At 36.8% G+C, this 20,852-nt stretch overlaps 1 protein-coding gene across 4 annotated transcripts in view; it reads left to right on the top strand.

Annotated features, from left to right (window-relative positions):
• CSDE1 (cold shock domain containing E1) overlaps positions 1–20,852 on the top strand; it is a 44,120-nt gene that overhangs the window by 7,088 nt on the left and 16,180 nt on the right. Inside the window, exons 2-10 of one of the 4 annotated variants that reach the window (XM_012778399.2) lie at positions 1,643–2,029; positions 13,123–13,269; positions 14,928–15,126; positions 16,141–16,250; positions 16,649–16,741; positions 17,356–17,453; positions 19,662–19,743; positions 20,067–20,195; positions 20,310–20,435. In XM_012778399.2, the coding sequence (XP_012633853.1) occupies positions 13,132–13,269; positions 14,928–15,126; positions 16,141–16,250; positions 16,649–16,741; positions 17,356–17,453; positions 19,662–19,743; positions 20,067–20,195; positions 20,310–20,435 (975 nt within the window). In that variant the 5' untranslated portion in view covers positions 1,643–2,029; positions 13,123–13,131. The remainder of the gene's footprint in view (positions 1–1,642; positions 2,030–13,122; positions 13,270–14,927; positions 15,127–16,140; positions 16,251–16,648; positions 16,742–17,355; positions 17,454–19,661; positions 19,744–20,066; positions 20,196–20,309; positions 20,436–20,852) is intronic. The other 3 variants (XM_012778402.2, XM_012778401.2, XM_012778404.2) reach the window with 3 other exon arrangements.

The raw sequence follows: 20,852 nt of genomic DNA, 5'->3' as shown, positions 1-20,852 counted from the left end.
TATATGGAAAAAATTAGCCGGGCATGGTGGCATATGCCTGTAGTCCCAGCTACTCAGGAGGCTGAGGCAGTAGGATTGCTTGAGTCCAGCAGTTTAAGGGTGCTGTGAGGTAGGCTGACGCTACGGCACTCACTCTAGCCTGGGCAACAAAGCGAGACTCTGTCTCAGAAATAAAAAAAGAAAAGAAAACCATTGCTGGAAGACATAACTAGTCTGGGTAATAGGAGAATGATCTAAATAAAGTTGAGAGATCAGACAAGTGTAACATTTGATTGATACTTGAACAATAAAGTCATGGAATGTTAGATATAGAAAATGGCCAGATCAGCTATTACTGAGTTTTCATCTTGCATATGAGTAAACAAACCTACAGAAGTTAAATAACTTGACCGTGGTATATTGACTAGTATCAGTGATTGGAATGGAGCTCTTCTAATCTAAGCTATTCACCAGCTCTGACCTCTCTCACTTGATAGTCCTTATTTCTGATGTTTTTCAGACATCCGTCTATCAGCATGTCCACCTTTTTCTTCTCCCCATGTAAATCATTTTAGTTAAGAGCACCATTTTGCTAAAATTTGGGTCTGTGCAAAATAATCATTTATTTTACAGCTAATATAAAGCATTGATATTTATAAATATTTTTCTTCCATTATATAGACATTTCTCATCTACTTACTATAACAGCTCAAATGAGATTTGTTTTCCTTCACTAAGTCATCTCCCATAGGATTTCAGGACTTACACTTTGATCAAAAACTAAGGTTCTATGTTTCCTGTTACATCAGGTTGAAATGCTGTATAATCTGGCTCCATTACACCTGACACGCCACATATCCCATTTCTCTTTAACTCAGACCTCTGTTTTAGCCAGGCTAGCCTATTGATATCCTCTGAAACAACAAGCCACACTTGTTGCCACAGTCATTCATGCAGACAACTTCACTTGAAGCCAGGCTTAGAAAATCTTATAATACATGGTCCCTGCTCTCAATGAACTTAGAATTTAGTGGCATATTGTGGCTTATGTGACAGTTCATACCTAGAATACTCACCTGTTTTCTTCTAAAATTCTGCCTAATTTTTCAGGTTCAATTTAAATTCTACCCCTTAAAAGCCTTCCCTGTGTTCCCCATGTTGCTTTGATGCAATATGGCAAATAAACAATAAGTAGTATTTCTAGTATAGTATGGGATATAGTAGATACCCAGATATTAGTTTGAACAAATTAATTTTTGGCATTTTGTCGAGTATTCTAATTTTTGTTCATGTATAACTCTCCTCGGCAAGATTATAAACACTGCCAGCAGAAACTTCTTTTATATTTTCCACAAAATCTGACATAGTGCTAGATGCTTATAAAATGTTTGTATTCTATTAAATATGCTGTGTGACTTTGAGCTTATTTGGGGATGGAAGGTGAGTAAGGGCTATGAAATAATTTGGTGTGATACCAAAGGAGGTAGTTGTTAGTACTTGAGAGTGCTCAGATGACATCAGATGAATGTGCTTCCAAGTTTCCTGCATATTATTTGCTTGACTAGTGATTCTAAATTAATGAGTTTGTCCTTCTTCCCACCCTCAATCCCTGATTCTTTTATATATGTTATACTTAATGTCTTCATTTTTTTTTAATCTCTAGTATGAAGTGTAACAGAACAGACTTTACCACCTGAAACTGCTGCTTCAAGTTCAGATCAGGCAAGGAACAAACCTCGTAACAACCAACAAGACCAAAGAAGAGTACACTTAAGTTGAAGACACAACACTTGATCTGAAACAAGAAGTTTGTGCCTACTCAACAGCTTTGAAAGAGCACTTCCCAACGCTGCTAGTAGTCTTTGTTTTCTTCAGTGCTGTACTGTGAGATTGCCCGGTGCAGCAGCAGTTGTATTCTTTATTAGCTTGGTAGATCATTTTCTCTCGCTCTTTTTTTTAATACTAGCAACTTTCATCCTTTGAAACGTGTGCTGAAAAAGAAGAATCAGCAAATACTACTGAAAGTGCAATATTTGGTTATCACTGCGAGGTATGTTTGTAGTTTCCTATTATTGTTAAGAATCAATTCTGTAATTCTGGATTTTATAATTATAAAATCTTAATCTGTTCTAAAAGTATTCAGAAAACAACTTCTCTATTCTTAACTATATAGTATCAAAATATCAACACTAGATTAAGTTATGGTCTCTTGTTAGACAGGGACAATATTGGCCAATATATGGCCAAAACTGGGAGTTTTCATACAAGATTATATTATACATGCTGATCTCTTTTGATTTGTTGGTCTCTTAGAACGAGAAGCTTCGGCCTGGCACGGTGGCTCACGCCTGTAATCCTAGCACTCTGGGAGGCCGAGGCGGGCGGATTGCTCAAGGTCGGGAGTTCAAAACCAGCCTGAGCAAGAGCGAGACCCCGTCTCTACTATAAATAGAAAGAAATTAATTGGCCAATTAATTATAGAGAGAGAGAAAAGAAAGAAAGAGAAGCTTCATCTGTACTTTTTAGAAATTAGGGTTTCAGATGGGAATATGCATTGCAGTCTTTGTACAAGGATCTTTGAAACCTAGGTGGTATTTGGTACTGCCCTCTCCAGTGTTAGGTTCTTTTTTTTTTTTTTTTTTTTTTTTTTTTTGAGACAGAGTCTCACTTTGTTGCCCAGGCTAGAGTGAGTGCCGTGGTGTCAGCCTAGCTCACAGCAACCTCAAACTCCTGAGCTCAAACGATCCTTCTGCCTCAGCCTCCCGAGTAGCTGGGACTACAGGCATGTACCCTCATGCCCGGCTAATTTTTTATATATATATATATATGTTAGTTGGCCAATTTAATTTTGTTTCTATTTATAGTAGAGATAGGGTCTCGCTCTTGCTCAGGCTGGTTTCGAACTCGTGACCTCAAGCAATCCACCCGCCTCGGCCTCCCAGAGTGCTAGGATTACAGCCACCGCACCCGGTCTCAGTGTTAGGTTCTTGTGGGAAGAACCTTGGTTTACATCCAGTACCTATATGCTTGCCACTGGCTGGCATACAGTGCATATTTGTGTATGGATGGTTGACATGCTTACAATATTGTTAGGCATTACTAGTGCTGAAGTAAAATAATGAATAAGATATTAATGGAATTGGGATTTAGAACAATTTATTTAAAAATACCATAGTTTTAATATAAGCTGAAAGAGAGGTATTCATAAAGTGCTAACTAAAGGAGCAGTTCCCTTGAAAGAAAGGAAAATAGTAAAGAAAGCCTACAAATAAGGGATATTTGAAGGTGAGTAGCACTTTAAGAGGGAGAAGAACTATAAAGGTGACAGATTTAGTAGATTCGGGGAGAGCTGAAAGCACATGGCGTATATTGAAATAAGTCTGTCATGAATAGAGAGTACAGTTTTGTTGCATGGGAGGAGTAACGAAAAGGAGACTTACTGGAATCAGATTCTAAAGAGCCCAATATTTTTTACTTTATAGGAGGGCTGTTAATGTTTATGAGCAAGGACTCAATGAATTTTATTTCTCCAAAAGTAAAATAGCTTTATTGCTTCAGATTTTAAAGTAATACTATATTCAGAAGTGTATCTTTAAAAGACAAATGGTGACATTTTGAGGGATAGGCTGAGGGTGGGAAGAGCTATTTAAAAATGATAGGCCGGGCACGGTGGCTCACACCTGTAATCCTAGCACTCTGGGAAGCTGAGGCGGGCGGATTGCTCGAGGTCAGGAGTTTGAAACCAGCCTAGGCAAGAGCGAGACCCCGTCTCTACTATAAATACAAAGAAATTAATTGGCCAACTAATACATATAGAAAAAATTAGGTGGGCAGGGTGGTGCATGTCTGTAGTCCCAGCTACTCAGGAGGCTGAGGCAGCAGGATTGCTTGAGCCCAGGAGTTTGAGGTTGCTGTGAGCTAGGCCGATGCCACAGCACTCACTCTAGCCTGGGCAACAAAGCAAGACTCTGTCTCAAAAATAAATAAATAAGATATAGAGCTTCCATTGCCCCAAAGTTGAAAAAAAGAAGAAGAAAAAAAAATTTTTTTAAAAATGATACAGAGCATAAGGGAGATAAAAGCTAGGGTACAGGTGGAGAAAAAGGTAGATATTAGGTATGCTAATATAAGTGAGGACTTAGAGACCAGTTGAATGTGAAGATAAGCCTGGAGAGAACAGACTGTCTCTATCCAGTTGTCCAAGGTAGAAACCTCTGTTGTTCATAGGACTAGGGAAGTTTGGGTAAGAATTCACTGAAATTAAAATACATTGTGGAAATCTGTTGTGTTCATTACATAGTAATCTGAAGTTGAAAATATGCTAGTATGGAATGTTTAAACAGTGGTTACCTTTGGGAGTAGGATTATGAAGAGCAATTTTTCTTTTTAATCTTTAGTTTCCAGATTTTCTAAAATGGGTAGAAGTGAATTCAGAAAGGAGTCATCAGTTTGTAGGTAATAAAGGAAGAAGCACCAATGAAGAGAACGTTCAAAGAAATAGAAGTCAGGAAGAAGTAACAAAGATAATTTTAAGAAGTTGGTGGTAAACCTTTTTAAAAATGTTGCAGAGGTCACCTAGAATGAGGCATGAAAATAGGTTCACTTATAAAAGCTTCATCATTTCAAAAAGCATTTAGGCCTTTCTTTCCAATTTATTGAAAGATTGCGTAATACAATGTTGACCTTACCGTGGACCAGAATTATGAAAACTACCAGTAATACTAATTAAATTATCTGTTTTTCATAAACACTCAGTTATTCAATTTTAAGGTAATTGTAGCATTTACCTTTTCTATTTGTTTCATCCTACCTCATCCTTTTTTTTTTTTTTTTTTTTTTTTTTTTTCGTTAGACAGAGTCTTGCTTTCTTGCCTAGGCTAGAGTGAGTGCCGTGGTGTCAGCCTAGCTCACAGCAACCTCAAACTCCTGGGCTCAAGCGATCCTCCTGCCTCAGCCTCCCGAGTAGCTGGGACTACAGGCATGCGCCACCATGCCCGGCTGATTTTTATATTATATATATTAGTTGGCCAATTAATTTCGTTCTATTTTGATGGTAGAGACGGGGTCTCGCTCAGGCTGGTTTCGAACTCCTGACCTTGAGCAATCCGCCCACCTCGGCGTCCCAGAGTGCTAGGATCACAGATGTGAGCCACCGCGCCGGGCCCCTCATCTTATTTTTAAAAAATAATTTTAGACTGATTGTTATCGATTCTGTTAGATGAGGAAAATAATGCAAGTTGATACTGTACAGTTTTATGTTTATGGTTAAAAGGGGTAAAAGACTAGAGACAGGCTTCCATTTCATTTCATTGACAAAATAATAGAAATAAATTTAAAGTAGAAGTGCCTTTTGTTTAGCATCTTTATATTTTGAATATTAGTTTGCTATGTGAACATTGTTTTTCCTAATCTAAGTGCAGAAGCATAATATTTTAATGTATATTAATATACCCATATGTACCCACAGCTGTCTAAAAATTTAAGTTATATATATTTCATGTATTTGCAAACAGATAACCCAGAATTGAGATGGAGGTTGATAGTAAAACATGCTCTGATTGTATAGTTGTGAAATATCCAGTGAAAAGGGAGTTCAGCTAAGGCAGGCGTCCCCAAACTGCAGCCCACGGGCCACATGCGGGTGTTTTTGCCTGTTTGTTTTTTTACTTCAAAATAAGGTATGTGCAGTGTGCATAGGAATTTGTTCATAGTTTTTTTTAAACTGTAGTCCGGCCCTCCAGCAGTCTGAGGGACAGTGAACTGGCCCCCTGTTTAAAAAGTTTGAGGACCCCTGAGCTAAGGAAATGGATTTGGCAATGCAATAGAACCTTAGATTTTGAAAGGGATTTTTGTAAAAATGATCAAAACGTACATAATTAGGAATGAGGGTGGTGGTGGTGACTCACACCTATAATCTTAGCATATTTGGAGGCTGAGGTGGGAGTATCACTTGAGGCCAGGAGTTCGAGACCAGCATGAGCAAACATAGCAAGACCCTGTCTCTACAGAAAACATATAAAACCTAGCGGGGTGTGTTGGCATGTGCACACCTACAGTCCCAGCTATTCCAGATGCTGAAGCAGGAGGATCGATTGAGCCCAGGAGTTGGAGGTTGCAGTGAGCTGTGATGATACCATGGCACTGTAGCCAAGACAACAAAGCAAGAACCTGTTTCAAAAAAAAAAAATTAGGAATGAATATATAGATGGAAGAGCAGAATTAGCCCTACAATGGCAAGAAGGAAAAAGTTTCACATTTTGGTATGTGAAAATAGACATGAATTATTTAGTGAATAATTTGATTAAGACAGTCTAAGGGTGACAAAAGGAAAGCAAAACTAGGAAATCGTTGTGTGCTTTCAGCTTTTTTTCTGCTGAAGATAATTTTTTTTTTTTTTTTTTGAGACAGAGTCTTGCTTTGTTGCCCAGGCTAGAGTGAGTGCTGTGGCGTTTGCCGTGGCGTCAGCCTAGCTCACAGCAACCTCAAACTCCTGGGCTGGAGCGATCCTTCTGTCTTAGCCTCCCGAGTAGCTGGGACTACAGGCATGCGCCACCATGCCCTGCCCGGCTAATTTTTATATATATATATCAGTTGGCCAATTAGTTTCTTTCTATTTATAGTAGAGACGGGCCAGATAATTTTTATAATGGAAAACATGGTAGAAAAAAATCTGAAGCCCCTGGTGAGTGAGAAGATAATAGGGTTAATTGCTAGTTGCTTAGGGGTGTGTTAGTTAACTAAATGGAGACCTGTGATCAGGAACTGTCAGTTTCCTGATTTTTCAAAGTCAGATATGGGAACTATTGAGCTTGCTTGCTGTCCATCCTTGGCAAAAATCCAAGAGTCAGAGAATAAAAATGAGTTTTCCATAAGGACGTTTGGCAGAATCTCAGGATAGCATAATGGTCAGTATGGAGAAATGTGGGTTGGTTATAATCTTTTAAAAAGTATTGACTAACAGACTGATTTTAGAGATGTCTCCAGGTATATGCTGCCAGATTCTATCCTTGCCCTGTGTTGTTGTTGTTGTTGTTGTTTTTGCAAGATCTAGTAAGTACTTCTATGAGTACCTATGTGCTAGGCTTTGTATGTGAAGCAACTCATTTAACTATCCCAACAACTCTGTAAGACAGGTATTAAGGTAGGACAACCAAGAATGATTAAAAGTTAGACAATACAAAGCCTAATAAAATTAATGTTTATAAGTTAGAAAACCAGGTTAATGGTATTTAGAACCATTAGAATGGTTTTTATAAAGTAGAATGGATTTTAAAAGCATTAGGTTATAGTTTTTTATTTAGGAACAAATCAGTCGTAGTAGTACTGAAAGGTGAAAACCTGATTTCATTAATGTGGTTTGTTGGGAAATGACATGAGGACTGTTTTAGTTTCAGTGTTACTAGAACTTAAGTCTGTTGAATCAAGAGACATTAATCACTCATTGCTCTCTATTGGTTGGGGTACAATAAAAAGAGTAGTGAGATAAACTTTAGTGAATAATTATTTAGAACCTATTTGGAAGACAGCGATTAGTATGAAAAATGGTTGCATTCAGAAAACTGAAAGTAACACTGTAAGTGAAGGGAAGATATGTTTAGATTGAGAATAAAGATTGGTTTTCGAAAGCTCGTTGCAGCCAGGCACGGTGGCTCACACCTGTAATCATAGCGCTCTGGGAGGCCGAGGTGGGTGGATCGTTTGAGCTCAGGAGTTGGAGACCAGCCTGAGCAAGAGCTAGACTCTACCAACAATAGAAAAAATCAGCCAGGCATGGTGGCACATGCCTGTGGTCCCAGCTACTTGGGAGGCTGAGGCAGAAAGATCTCTTGAGCCCAGGAGTTTGAGGTTGCTGTGAGCTAGGCTGATGCCAGGGCACTCTAGCCAGGGAAACAGAGTGAGACTCTGTCTCAAAAAGAAAAGAAAGCAGGTTGAAATAAGCTACCTTTTCCAAGATAATGCCTTGTCAATAGAAGCCAAGCAGACTAAATTAGAGAACAAACAACTCCGATGTTATAAGAAATTATAAAGCATAGGATTATTTTTTATTTTTATTTTTTTAAGAGAACTTAGAAACCAGTTAGACTCCCATTTTACACTTTAGGAAGGAATACCAGAGAAGTTAAAAATACGAGAATCAGGACTAAATGCCAATCTTGTGATTTTTACTTTTATGTTCTTCAAGGAACTTTAGTTGATTCTTTAGATTAGAAGTGAGGTTTAAATTTGTGAGATTCTTTGTAGTTCTGCTTTTACTAAATGAGAAGTAATTTTGTTAATAATGACTTTGTTTTAAACGTAAATACATAGAATAGGGTAGAAAATCTAAACTCCATGAGATTGAGGATTTTTGTCTGTTGTGTTTGGTATATAAATAGAACCTAGATTAGTGTTGCCCCGATGCAATCTGGGCGCTTAAGTTCTGGTTAAATGAATAAGGCAGTGGTTAAGAATGTGAGCCATGGAGTCAAAACTGGATTCTCTTCCCATATTTGCCATTTTTAGCTCTGTGTCCTTAAGAGACACCTAGATATTTTCTCATTCATGAGCATCACATTAGGTTTTCTGGTATTTAAATACACTTGAAATCGTTTGATGCAGATATCTTTATTTCTCCTTTCATATTACAGCATAAGCATTTTCACATGTCCTTTCTAAAGGCTGCACAGCATTCTATAAATTACTGTGAGTTTTTGAATCATAAACTATTAGAGTAGCTGGGCACGATGGCTCACGCCTGTAATCCTAGCACTCTGGGAGGCCAGGTGGGCGGATTGCTCAAGGTCAGGAGTTCAAAACCAGCCTGAGCAAGAGCGAGACCCGTCTCTACTATAAATAGAAAGAAATTAATTGGCCAACTAATATATATAGAAAAAATTAGCCGGGCATCGTGGCGCATGCCTGTAGTCCTAGCCACTCGGGAGGCTGAGGCAGCAGGATTGCTTGAGCCCAGGAGATTGAGGTTGCTGTGAGCTAGGCTGACGACATGGCACTCACTCTAGCCTGGGCAACAAAGTGAGACTCTGTCTTTAAAAAAAAAAGTATTAGACTAGATTGTTTCTGGGAATTTATCAACAGATTTGTGAACATAATTGTGCGTGAAGCCTTGTCCACATTTCAGATTTCCCAAGCAGAGGTTTCCTGCCATGGCATTAAGGAAAATATCTCCATATTTTGATAATGTCGCTGAACTGCATCTCAGAAAGGTTGTACCAGTTAAGTATAACCGAGTGTGTTTTTCTTAGTCCACTTTCTCAGTATTTTTTAATCCTGTCTTTGCTAGTTCGTTATATGAATAATATTAATTTACTTTATCTGGGTTTTTTGATTATTGCCAGAATTGAAGTTTTTCATGTTCAATGTTTTAAAAATTTTGTGTCTAATGAATGGTCTTCAAGAATAATTTATTTGCTCATTTGTCTTAGTAGCTTTCAATTGTTTAACAAATGAGTACCTACTTTGTGCCGGGCACTGTTTTATCTAAACTATAGGGATTTAGTTTTGAACAATGGTCCTGCCCCTCAGGAAGCTTATATATTCTAGTAATTTAATTCTACTGATTTGCCTGGAATCTCTACATATTTTCCCTTAGGTTTAACTATAAAAGCTTGTACTTTTTGTATAATTAAATTGGTCCTTCGCAATTTTTTCAATTGATTTTAAACCTGGAAAGTCCTCCTTCCAAAGATTTTGTAAATATACACGTGTGTGGTTTTTGTTTTGTTTTGTTTTTTTTTTGAGACAGAGTCTCGCTTTGTTGCCTAGGCTAGAGTGAGTGCCGTGGCATCAGCCTAACTCACAGCAACCTCAAACTCCTGGGCTCAAGCAATCCTCCTGCCTCAGCCTCCCAAGTAGCTGGGACTACAGGCATGCACCACCATGCCCAGCTAATTTTTTCTATATATATTAGTTGGCTAATTAATTTCTTTCTATTTATAGTAGAGACGGGGTCTCGCTCTTGCTCAGGCTGACGGCCTCACAGAGTGCTAGGATTGTAGGCGTGAGCCACTGCGCCCGGCCTACACGTGTTTTTTTTTTTTTGTTTTTTTTTTTTTTTTTTGAGACAGAGTCTCACTTTGTTGCCCAGGCTAGAGTGAGTGCCGTGGCGTCAGCCTAGCTCACAGCAACCTCAAACTCCTGGGCTCAAGTGATCCTTCTGCCTCAGCCTCCCGGGTAGCTGGGACTACAGGCATGCGCCACCATGCCCGGCTAATTTTTTTTTATATATATATCAGTTGGCCAATTAATTTCTTTCTATTTATAGTAGAGACGGGGTCTCGCTCTTGCTCAGGCTGGTTTTGAACTCCTGACCTTGAGCAATCCGCCCGCCTCGGCCTCCCAAGAGCTAGGATTACAGGCGTGAGCCACAGCGCCCGGCCTACACGTGTGTTTTTTAAATATTTTTTAAGGCACTTAACTCAGTTCATCTGGAATGCATGTTTTATGTGCTGTGAAGCAAGCAACTAAATTGTGCAGGTTTTTCCCCCCCATTGAAAAAAAAGCCAAATAACATTTACATACTGGTTCCTACCACCACCACCCTCTTTTTTGATGTCTTTCTAAAGAAGGATTTGTGTAGCTGCCTCCTTGCATTGATCTTCTACTTTTATATAATTGTTTTTGTGATAACTTCCATTTTACTTAATGGTACTTTTTTCCCCAGAATATTATGGAGGTACAATGTTTTGGTTACATGTATTGCTTTTGTACAGTTTGAGCCAATGTTCTAAATGTGCCCATCACCCAGATAGTGTGCATTGTACCTGTTAGGTGTGAATTTACCTAAGGTAGTTTTTTGGTTTTTTTTTTTTTTTTTTTTTTGAGACAGAGTCTTGCTTTGTTGTCCAGGCTAGAGTGAGTGCCGTGGCGTCAGCCTAGTTCACAGCAACCTCAAACTCCTGGGCTCAAGCAATCCTGCTACCTCAGCCTCCGGAGTGGCTAGGACTACAGGCATGCGCCACGATGCCCGGCTAATTTTTTCTATATATATTAGTTGGCCAATAATTTCTTTCTATTTATAGTAGAGACGGGTCTCGCTCTTGCTCAGGCTGGTTTTGAACTCCTGACCTTGAGCAATCCGCCCACATGGCCTCCCAGAGTGCTAGAATTAACAGGCGTGAGCCACCGTGCCTGGCCTAAGGTAGTTTTTGATGGTGCTGGTTGAGAAATAATTTACAATGCCATAAAAATATAGTTTAACTGAATTATTTTGAATACTTTGAAAAGTATTAACATATTGTCTTAACTAAAGTTGTTTGAGTTGGTATATGTTTTCCCTGTAGGGGGAAAAGCTCCTCCCTAATGGATAAGGGATAGGGAAAGAGAGCTCAAGTAAGCAAACATTCTAGGAGAAGGGAAAAGTTTCAACTCTATTTTAGTGTGCGTGTAGAGGTGAGGTGAGACTCAAGAGTAATACTGTTTAAATTCAGCACCCTTGTTGGGGAACAATTTAGAGTCTTAGAAGAAAATATTAGCTGTGATCCCTTCTGATTCTGGTCCATTTTCCCTTTGGGTGAGGTAAACGGGATTCTTACCTCCTGCCTTCTGGGAGGAGGTAAGACTGTGGCAGGTAAGGTGTGGCAGGACTGGAGACTTAATGGGATTTTTTTTGTAGCTTTCTGGCTTGTATGTAATAGATCATATCATTGTGTTCTTATTTATATAGTAATAACTACAGTGTAAACATGAAAGAAGCATAGTTTGAAAGTCATGATCATAGTGATCTAGAATAATGGTCCTCAAATTAGTTTTATCATATTGCTTATTTAAAAAAACATGTATTGTCAATATGTGTATATATTTATAAATTGTGTGATTATACTACTGCATTTGCATTATAAAACATACAAATAAGATAAAATGGGCAATATTATAAAAAGAGTTCACCTGTTAACAATGCAGAAATGTTCTGTTCTCATTAGAAATACTGTTCTGGGTGCTTAGTTTTTAAGCAGTTTTTTAAAATTGCTTAAAATCATGAATAATAACTCAGGGACAACATACATGTAGTGTGTTGCAACTAATATAAGTCCATATTATAGGGGGTTTTTTGTTGTTTTGAGACAGAGTCTCGCTTGGTCACCCCAGTTAGAGTGCAGTAGCGTCATCACAGCTCACTGCAACCTCAGACTCCTGGACTCAAGCAATACTTTTGCCTCGGTCTCTTGAGTACCCAGGACTACAGGCATGCATCATGCCAGACTCATTTTTTCTATTTTTGGTAGAGACAGGGTCTCACTCTTGCTCAGGCTGGCCTCAAACTCCTGAGCTCAAGTGATTCTCCCACCTTGGCATCTCAGAGTGTTAGCGTTACAGATGTGAGCCACCATGCCCAGTCCATATTATAGTCTTGATCTTAACTTTTTGGCATACTTGTCAGATCTCATTAGATGGTCTTTTGTTTTTTGTTTTTTGTGTTTTTTTGTAATATGGAGGTTAATGAACTAGTACCAGGAATAAAAGTGTCAATTTCCATGCTCTTTGCCTGTTTTTGCCTTATCTTCCATCTAAGGTTCTTCTGTAGGAATCGTTCAACCATTTGTCTATTCATGAAGTTAAGCTAGGTGACTAAATTTGTATGTCTACTTACTGGGCATATTTAAACTCTAATATGCTGAGAGCAGCTGAATAAATGCGGACTTAACTGTCATCTTTTTGAGTTCTCCACTCTTTCCTCTAAATACCTGAGTAATACGTGGCATATGACCATCTGACATACTGAGTCAGTAAGGCCTCTACTGTAAATACATAGTGAAAATTTACAAAAGCTAATTTTTATCTCTGGGCAAAAAATAGTTGTAATATTTTCTTCCCACATCCCATTGGATTACTGTGTGTACTCTAGGGAGAGCAGTGATTTAGAATGTTGGATCCTATATAAAATTGCTGAATAGTTTCACTCCAGTAACCACTAGAGTCCTTGTGGTATTTTCAAAGTCATAGATAACATGGGATTGTTTAAGAGCTTTAAAAAATACATTTGTTTGACCTTTTAATGTTAATGCTATATATTTCCTATGTCAATAGAAATCCGATTAAGTGAATTATGTTTTGCTAAACTTAATCTGAAAATATAAAGGTTGACTGGCAAATGTGCATTGAATTGTTATTGATTGTAGTCACAAACATTATGCTATGTTATCACAGCTGTTTGAGATGGAGAACGTTTTTACTGTGTCGTCAGATCCTCATCCCCCTCCTGCAGCCCCTCCTTCAATTTCTTTACCTTTATCTTCATCTTCTACCTCATCTGGGACTAAAAAACAAAAGAGGACTCCCACGTATCAGAGATCTGTAAGTCAGGAAAGCAGTCATCCCAGCTTATCTTGCTTTGTGTCAAGAGCATGACTTAGGAGGGCCACTCATTTTGGTTGAAATGCCCTGCGAACTCACTTTCTAACTTCCCTAAGCCTTTCTTTCACTTTGAATCTTGACGGATAACTTTAGTATTTTAAGGCCTTGTGCTTAAAGTGTGTCCATGAATCAGAAGCATTGTTACCACCTTGGATCTTGTTAGAAATGGCGAATCTCAAATCCCCACCCCACTGAATTTGATTTTGTTTTTAAACCAGCTCACCAGATAAATTTGAGAAGCTGTGGTTTAGATCCCAGACTGTAGAAGTAGACCTTCTTGGTTTGAATCTTCTACCATTTGACTTTGGCTAGTCATTTAACTTCTCTGTGTTTTGTTTCTTCATGGTAAAATAGAGATAATAGAATATTACTTTGTTGTGGGCTTTTGTGAAAATTAAATGAGTTAATGTCAGACAGAATAGTGGCTAGTGTGAAAAAATTAGAGCTTAACCACCTGCACATGTGGTGGCTTTAATTTGACCATGTCCCATACTGTTTACTCACATTTTGGTTTATCTTTCTAAAATTTTAGTCATTCTTTTTTTCCTAATGAAAATATATCCTTTTCATTAATAATGCCTAACAACTCACTTAAACGAAAATACTTATAAATCAAAATTTCAATGGAAGGATCTAAAACTAATTGTAATGATTTGGAAATGTTACTATTATAGTAAATTATAGACCTAGCCTTTGCTGGGAATTTTGTCCTATTTTGTGTTTCACTTAAACTTATAAAATAATTTGTTGTTGTGTTACTCAAATAAGGTAAAATGAAATATCCAATGTGATATATTTGATGACCTAAATAGAGTCCATTGCATTGCATTGAAATAGCTCCTCTTTCACTATAGAATGAAAAAGAAATGACAGTATTGAGAGATTTCATCAGTGTCTAAAAGGTGAAGGATTTCTTTCTGGTGAAAGGTGTCTTTAAATGTACCTGTGAAATGATTGAACATTTTAGGAAGGAAGAGGTTTTGGTGTCTTGGAGTTGTGTCTCTGAAGTTTTCTAACTGTTTTGGATTGTTTTCCATTAAAGGACCTAAGCATGCATTACTCTGAAATTTTCTAGTTTGAATTAAGTATTGCATAGAAAGTTTTATTGTGTTAATTTCTACTAACTTTAAACATGCCTACAAGATGCATGGCTTACCAAATAGTGTTAAGGTGTCTTTTGAAGTTTCAAAATGGGGATAAACAAGGAAGGGTCTTGGTAGTTTGGGGTTGGCATCTCTTGAATATTGGTTAACGTTTGTTCTGAAATTATTGTTTTAGTAATTTAAAGTTAACGTAAAGGCAGCTTCTAATGTAGTTGCTTTATTTTAATATTAAACTCCAGTAATTCTATTTTGTCTGGTAAGTGAAAATTCTATAAGTGGGGGCATTTCCTCAAAATAATTAAATTGTTTCCTCTGAAATGTTTTCTTAGCTGAATTAACATTTCAGTAATAAAAGCCCATAATCTTCCCTTTATCTATTTTACCTTTATTTGCCTTTTTATATTGAAGATTTAGTGATTTGTTAATCAGGCTTAGTATGCTATGGAGATAATGTATAGATCTGTATATATTGAGTTCTTTTTCTTTTTAAAACAGATGAGCTTTGATCCAAACCTTCTCCACAACAATGGACACAATGGGTACCCCAATGGTACTTCAGCAGCACTGCGTGAAACTGGGGTTATTGAAAAACTGTTAACCTCTTATGGATTTATTCAGTGTTCAGAACGTCAAGCTAGACTTTTCTTCCACTGTTCACAGTATAATGGCAACCTGCAGGACTTAAAAGTAGGAGGTAATCTGTCAGTTCTCTTTTTAAAAAATGTAATCAGGAAATTTCTCTTGCACATCCACTTGTTCATGAGTGTTTTTCAAGAGTGTTTTAAAGAATAAAAATTAAAATTTTTTAGTTGTGCCAGTTACTGAAGTATGTCTGTATAAATTAGCAGATTTCCTAATTTCTGTCATGATCATGTCTTTTTGTGGGGTGAACAACTAATCGACTAAAAGATGTCTTTGCATATTTTTATAATAGATGCTTGGAAGATTCAATTGTTCCCCCTGATGATAGTTTATATATTAGATTTTAAGCAGTAAAAATATTTAACTTTTATAATCTTACAGTTATTATGCTAAGTACTGTTTTTGATAGTGCCTAAAAGAAAATGACTCTTAGAATGTCATCATGTGAAAATGTTTGGCTTATTAAATGATGGAAGTTATTAGGGCTCGGTATTTTTTATAAAACATCTTTGAGAAAGGAAATGAGTACAGTATAGCTAACATGAGTGTTTGGTGCAGCAAATACTCAAGGAGTACAGTATATGCTATCGGAGCATTATTTTGATTAATCCTCACAGCATTCCTATTGGGAAGTGTTCTCATTTTACACATGAGGAAACTGAAGTACAGAGAGGTTTAAAAAAAGCTTGCCAAAAGTTATTATTGGTATTGCCTTGTTTGTAATATGTATAAATGCCATGAAAATTAAGGCTAACACATTGCTCTCCTACTCTAAGGTAGTGGTTCAGAAACATTATCGTATTATCAGAGTTACTCCAAAGGCCTGTTAAAACACAGATTGCTGTACTTGATCCCCAGGGTTTGTATTTGAGTAGTACTGTAATGAGGCCCAAGAATTTACATTTCTACTAATGCAAATTCAACAATGTTGATGCTGCTAGTCCAGGGACTGCACTTTGAGAACCACTGGTCTACAGGCAGTTGAAATGCTACATTAAGTGTAGCTTGGAAATACGAATATCATTTTGCAAAAAGTAGTCCAAACACAACACATTCTTTATTTTAGATGACGTTGAATTCGAAGTATCATCTGACCGGCGGACTGGGAAACCAATTGCTGTTAAACTGGTGAAGATAAAACCAGAAATCCTCCCTGAAGAACGAATGAATGGACAAGTTAGTGACTTTGATGCTTTTTGTTTTCTTAGGGCCCTGCATTTGCATATCTTTCACATTAGAAAAGGAAGATTCTCCCCATCTCCTCAGTTTGCACGCAAGAGAGCTATAGTATATAAAGATTACTATTTTAAAATTATATCAAAAGCACTGGCATTTCTTGACCTGAAATAAAAATACGGTCAAGACTCAATTTGAGTTTTTACATATTAAGCCTATACTTACAGTCAATTTATGTACTGTAAGTTTGAAACTTGGCAGCATGACATCCTCTTGTGGATCATATTAAAATGCATCCCTGTATATAGTATAGAGGATATTAAAATTCAGTTTATATTGCACAGTGCTGCTCCTGAAATGATTAGCAATGGAAATTTTTTTTTTTTTTTGACTGGTAGGTTGTGTGCGCTGTTCCTCACAACTTAGAGAGTAAATCTCCAGCTGCCCTGGGTCAGAGTCCAACAGGGAGTGTATGCTACGAACGTAATGGGGTAAACTTGTGTATTTTTCTTAAACCTTTGCCTGATCCACCATGTGATCTATAAGCGTACTTTAAAATTCAAAATAGAAAACGTAAGCTGCAGTTGCTAAAATCAGTTTTGAATTTGGTTTCTAAGAGGCTTCAAGTGCAGCATAATCAAAAAATTTTAAAAGAAAGAAATCCATAGGACTTCCAAGTGTCTTAGCTTGCCCAAGTGTGACCTTAGTTAGAACATTAAGGTAAAATGTTCCTTTTAATCTCTTATTGGGGGTTGTGGGGGGGATCTTTTTTCTGGTTCCTTTTATGCACTAACTCCAGCTTTTTTGTTTGGAATGCCTTACATAAAATTGTTTTTTTGAAATGTAACTACAGTCTCTGGGCAAATGCTTCCACATGTGTAAGCTTTTTGAAGTTGGATTGCTGCTCAGCTGTGGACTCGCAAAAGTCATCAGTACCTTGGAGGGGAAGTGTGTGTTTATATGAATAAAACAACTTGTCATAAAGCATTTAATTTTAAGAGATTTGGCTTAAAATGCCAGTATAGTGGTATTTAAGTAAGTAAATCACAGTATACAGTGAATATGCATCCTGCCAAGATAGTAATAATAACTTATTAATTCACAGGAAGTGTTTTATCTGACATACACCCCTGAAGATGTCGAAGGGAACGTTCAGCTGGAAACCGGAGATAAAATAAACTTTGTAATTGATAACAATAAACAGTAAGTTTCTTTAAAAATGACTCTTTTTGATATTTTTACATTAAGAAATTTGAAGTAAATCCTGGATAGTTTTCGTGATCTTTTAAACATTTTTTTATTCATCAGTTAAGTATTAATATTTCAGGATTTGAGTATTTTATGACAGGAATTGTGTAGGCTGTCAGCAATAAGAAGGTAATTAAAACATGGTCAGAGTTTTCAGGAGCTGTTTAGAGATCAGTGAAGTTTTGTAAAAGTAACAGTGCTTGAGGTAAGTTTTGAGGCAAGGGTGTAGAGTCACTAGGGAATTGAGGGAAAAGAGCATTGTGGGTAGAGGAAAAATGGCCAAAAGTTTGTTGACTTAATTGACTGGCTTTGTAGGAAGGTGAAGTTTGAGCTTTCTCTCATGATCATAGGATCTTTGAAGGATTTAAAACAAGGAAGTATGATTGGCTTAGCTCTTTGGAAGTGGTGGGGATACTCTAGACTAGAGGCAGTGATAAGACAGTCAACATGAAAGATGGGTCCCTAATACAGATAGGCCAAGGGTGGTGGGGTGAAGTCAGATCACATTGGGAAGATAAAATCATCAAGCTCAGTAAGTGATTAGTTAGAGATGTCATTAGAATTAAAGAGAACCCCAAATGCTATTCTATTGGTCAGATGATGGTACCGTTAACTAGACTGAGGAGAATATATTCAGGGTGGGAAAAGAATTATATTTTTGCAGTTTGAGGTGTCTGTGGTATATCTGGATAGAGATATCAAATAGGCAGTTGCATGTGTATGGTCTGAGACTTAGAAACTAGTAATGGGCTGGAAATATTGATAGGAAAATGTAGTTAAGAAAACCCAGGGAGATTTAATTTTATTCTGGGGTAGGAGAGAGAAGAGATATAAACAGAGAAGGAAGTTAAAAATAAGAAGTTGAAGAAAGTACTAGGAATGTACTATGTAATAGCATATGGAAGCAAAAGTCTCAAGAGCATCCACAGAATTATTTGCCTTGAACCTTACCTTTTGCAAGGCTAGGAGGAATCAGATTTAATTGTGGGTTTAGGAATATATTAGTTCAGTCTGAAGGCCTCAATTTAATCAGAGGTAGGAAACTAGAGAATAGCGTTTGAGTTTGAGGCCAGGAGCCACAGAAATGGTTTTATTTGCCTTTATTAAGTTCTTCTGTGTGCTAAGCACTTATACTGAAAACTTTATATATTATTAATACTTAGAATAGACTTACCTGATAAGTTTCTTCATTTGTAAAATGATGTATAAATTCTCACAAAGTTACTTGCCTAAATTCAGATAAGCTTTTAAATAGATTTTAAAATCCCCACCTGACTCTAAAGTGTTTTCACTGCAATAAGTTACAAAAGCAAGTAGAATTTTTCTGATGTCTGTTAGACTGTTAAATTTTTTAAATAAAAAGCACAGTTGAGTTGCTGTTTGTCCATGAAGAATTAAGGGAAATAATAATAATTGATTGGTCTATATCTCTTCTCTTAAAGCATCTACACCAACAATACTATTATTGTGTATGTAGTCTATGCTATCTATAAGACAAAATTAAACTTTCATTGTTGCCACTGTTCAAAGATCAGGGCAGTACAGCGACATGTGGTGTCTAACTGATTTCAGTTCTCCAGTGTAGGTGAATGTCATCATTTCTAAAACCTCAACAAGTTGTTTTAAAATCGTTGCATTTACTCAGCTTTCTTTTATGGCTGTTTAATCGGAAATAATCAATGGGATAGCTCTTAAATTTAGTACTCAATTGAAAACAGAAACCATTTCTTATTTATCTCTGTGTCACTAGTACCTTAGTTTGTAGATGTAATAACTACTAAATGTTCAATGAATAACCTTAAAACTTCATTGTTCCCTGCCTTTGGTAGCATTCACTTTGTGGCTTATTTTAGTAGAATATAAAAGCATAGTAGAACATCAGGTACCCAAATGTAAATTTGTAAAAACAAATCTTTTAACGATAGTCCCAGAGAAAAATGATCTGTGTATATGCCAGATTTAGAAAGCTAGGGAGTTTGAGCAAAATTCCTTTGCATATGAAGCCATATGAAAAAAATCAGTTGTTATAAATCATTACATTTGTCCTTAACGATGACAGAATTCTCAAAGCCCCAGAAAACTAGTTTCTCTAGACTTACATCTAACTATGCCAGTGCATTTTTAACTCCTCTTTGATCTCCCCTCCCAATTATTCCTTTCTAGTACTGGTGCTGTAAGTGCTCGTAACATTATGCTGTTGAAAAAGAAACAAACCCGCTGTCAGGGAGTAGTTTGTGCCATGAAGGTAAGAATCAACACATTTGAGAAACTCAAGTTTTTTCTCTGACTACTTTAAGTCTTTTACTTCAAACTCAAGCTTTTTGTTTTTACTTTTGTCTTATCCTTTAATAGTAATTCATTGTTAACCTCAAAAGTAATCTCTTAAAAATTCCTTGGTTGCTAATGCATTATGTTCTTTAAAATGGGCTCTTTAATTGGTAATGTTAGACTTATCAAATTATATTGTTTTGACTGTAGTATAATTGATTTTAAGATATAATCATAAATTTGTACATGGAGTGGTAATAATGTACTTGGTATTTCTTGGGTGTTTTTGTTTTGCTTTAGGAGGCATTTGGCTTTATTGAAAGAGGTGATGTTGTAAAAGAGATATTCTTTCACTATAGTGAATTTAAGGGTGACCTAGAAGCCTTACAGCCTGGAGATGACGTGGAATTCACAATCAAGGACAGAAATGTAAGATAGTTGACTAACTTGATTTTTGGCCTTTTATGATTAGTAGTGGTTTATATTTTTAGGAAACACTTAAAATTATGTGATTTCCCCTTGCTCTAACCCCTTCTGATTTAGGGTAAAGAAGTCGCAACAGATGTCAGACTATTGCCTCAAGGAACCGTCATTTTTGAAGATATCAGCATTGAACATTTTGAAGGAATTGTAACCAAAGTTATCCCAAAAGTATCCAGTAAAAACCAGGTAAATAATCTTTTTCAGAAAAGTCCTCTTTTGCCTTATCAGTAATAGAATAATTTGGTATGATATGCTGTAATTTTATTTTATTTGAATCATAGTGATATAATTAAATATCTCTTGATATGTATAGTTAAACTAAATGTTAAACCACTGATTGATCCATGAACATATGTATTTTTTTTTTACTGGGTGTTAAGGAGAAAAAGGCCAGAAGAAGAAATGGCTGGTTAAATTGGAAAAAACCAGATTGCATTGGGCTGTAGTTCGGGTGTACAATTTGTTTCCTCCTCTCTGGTTTCTCCCCAACTCATCCCCCAGATTTGTTTCTTTTGTGGGGGAGCTGAGGACACAAGTGGTATCATTGCTGAGGAAGTTCCTTAAATCTCTTGGTATCAGAGTACATGGTTTTAACTGCAATAT

Source organism: Microcebus murinus, chromosome 2, assembly GCF_040939455.1.
Source record: "Microcebus murinus isolate Inina chromosome 2, M.murinus_Inina_mat1.0, whole genome shotgun sequence".
Taxonomy (NCBI): domain Eukaryota; kingdom Metazoa; phylum Chordata; class Mammalia; order Primates; family Cheirogaleidae; genus Microcebus; species Microcebus murinus.
This window is presented reverse-complemented; position numbering and strand designations above follow the sequence as displayed.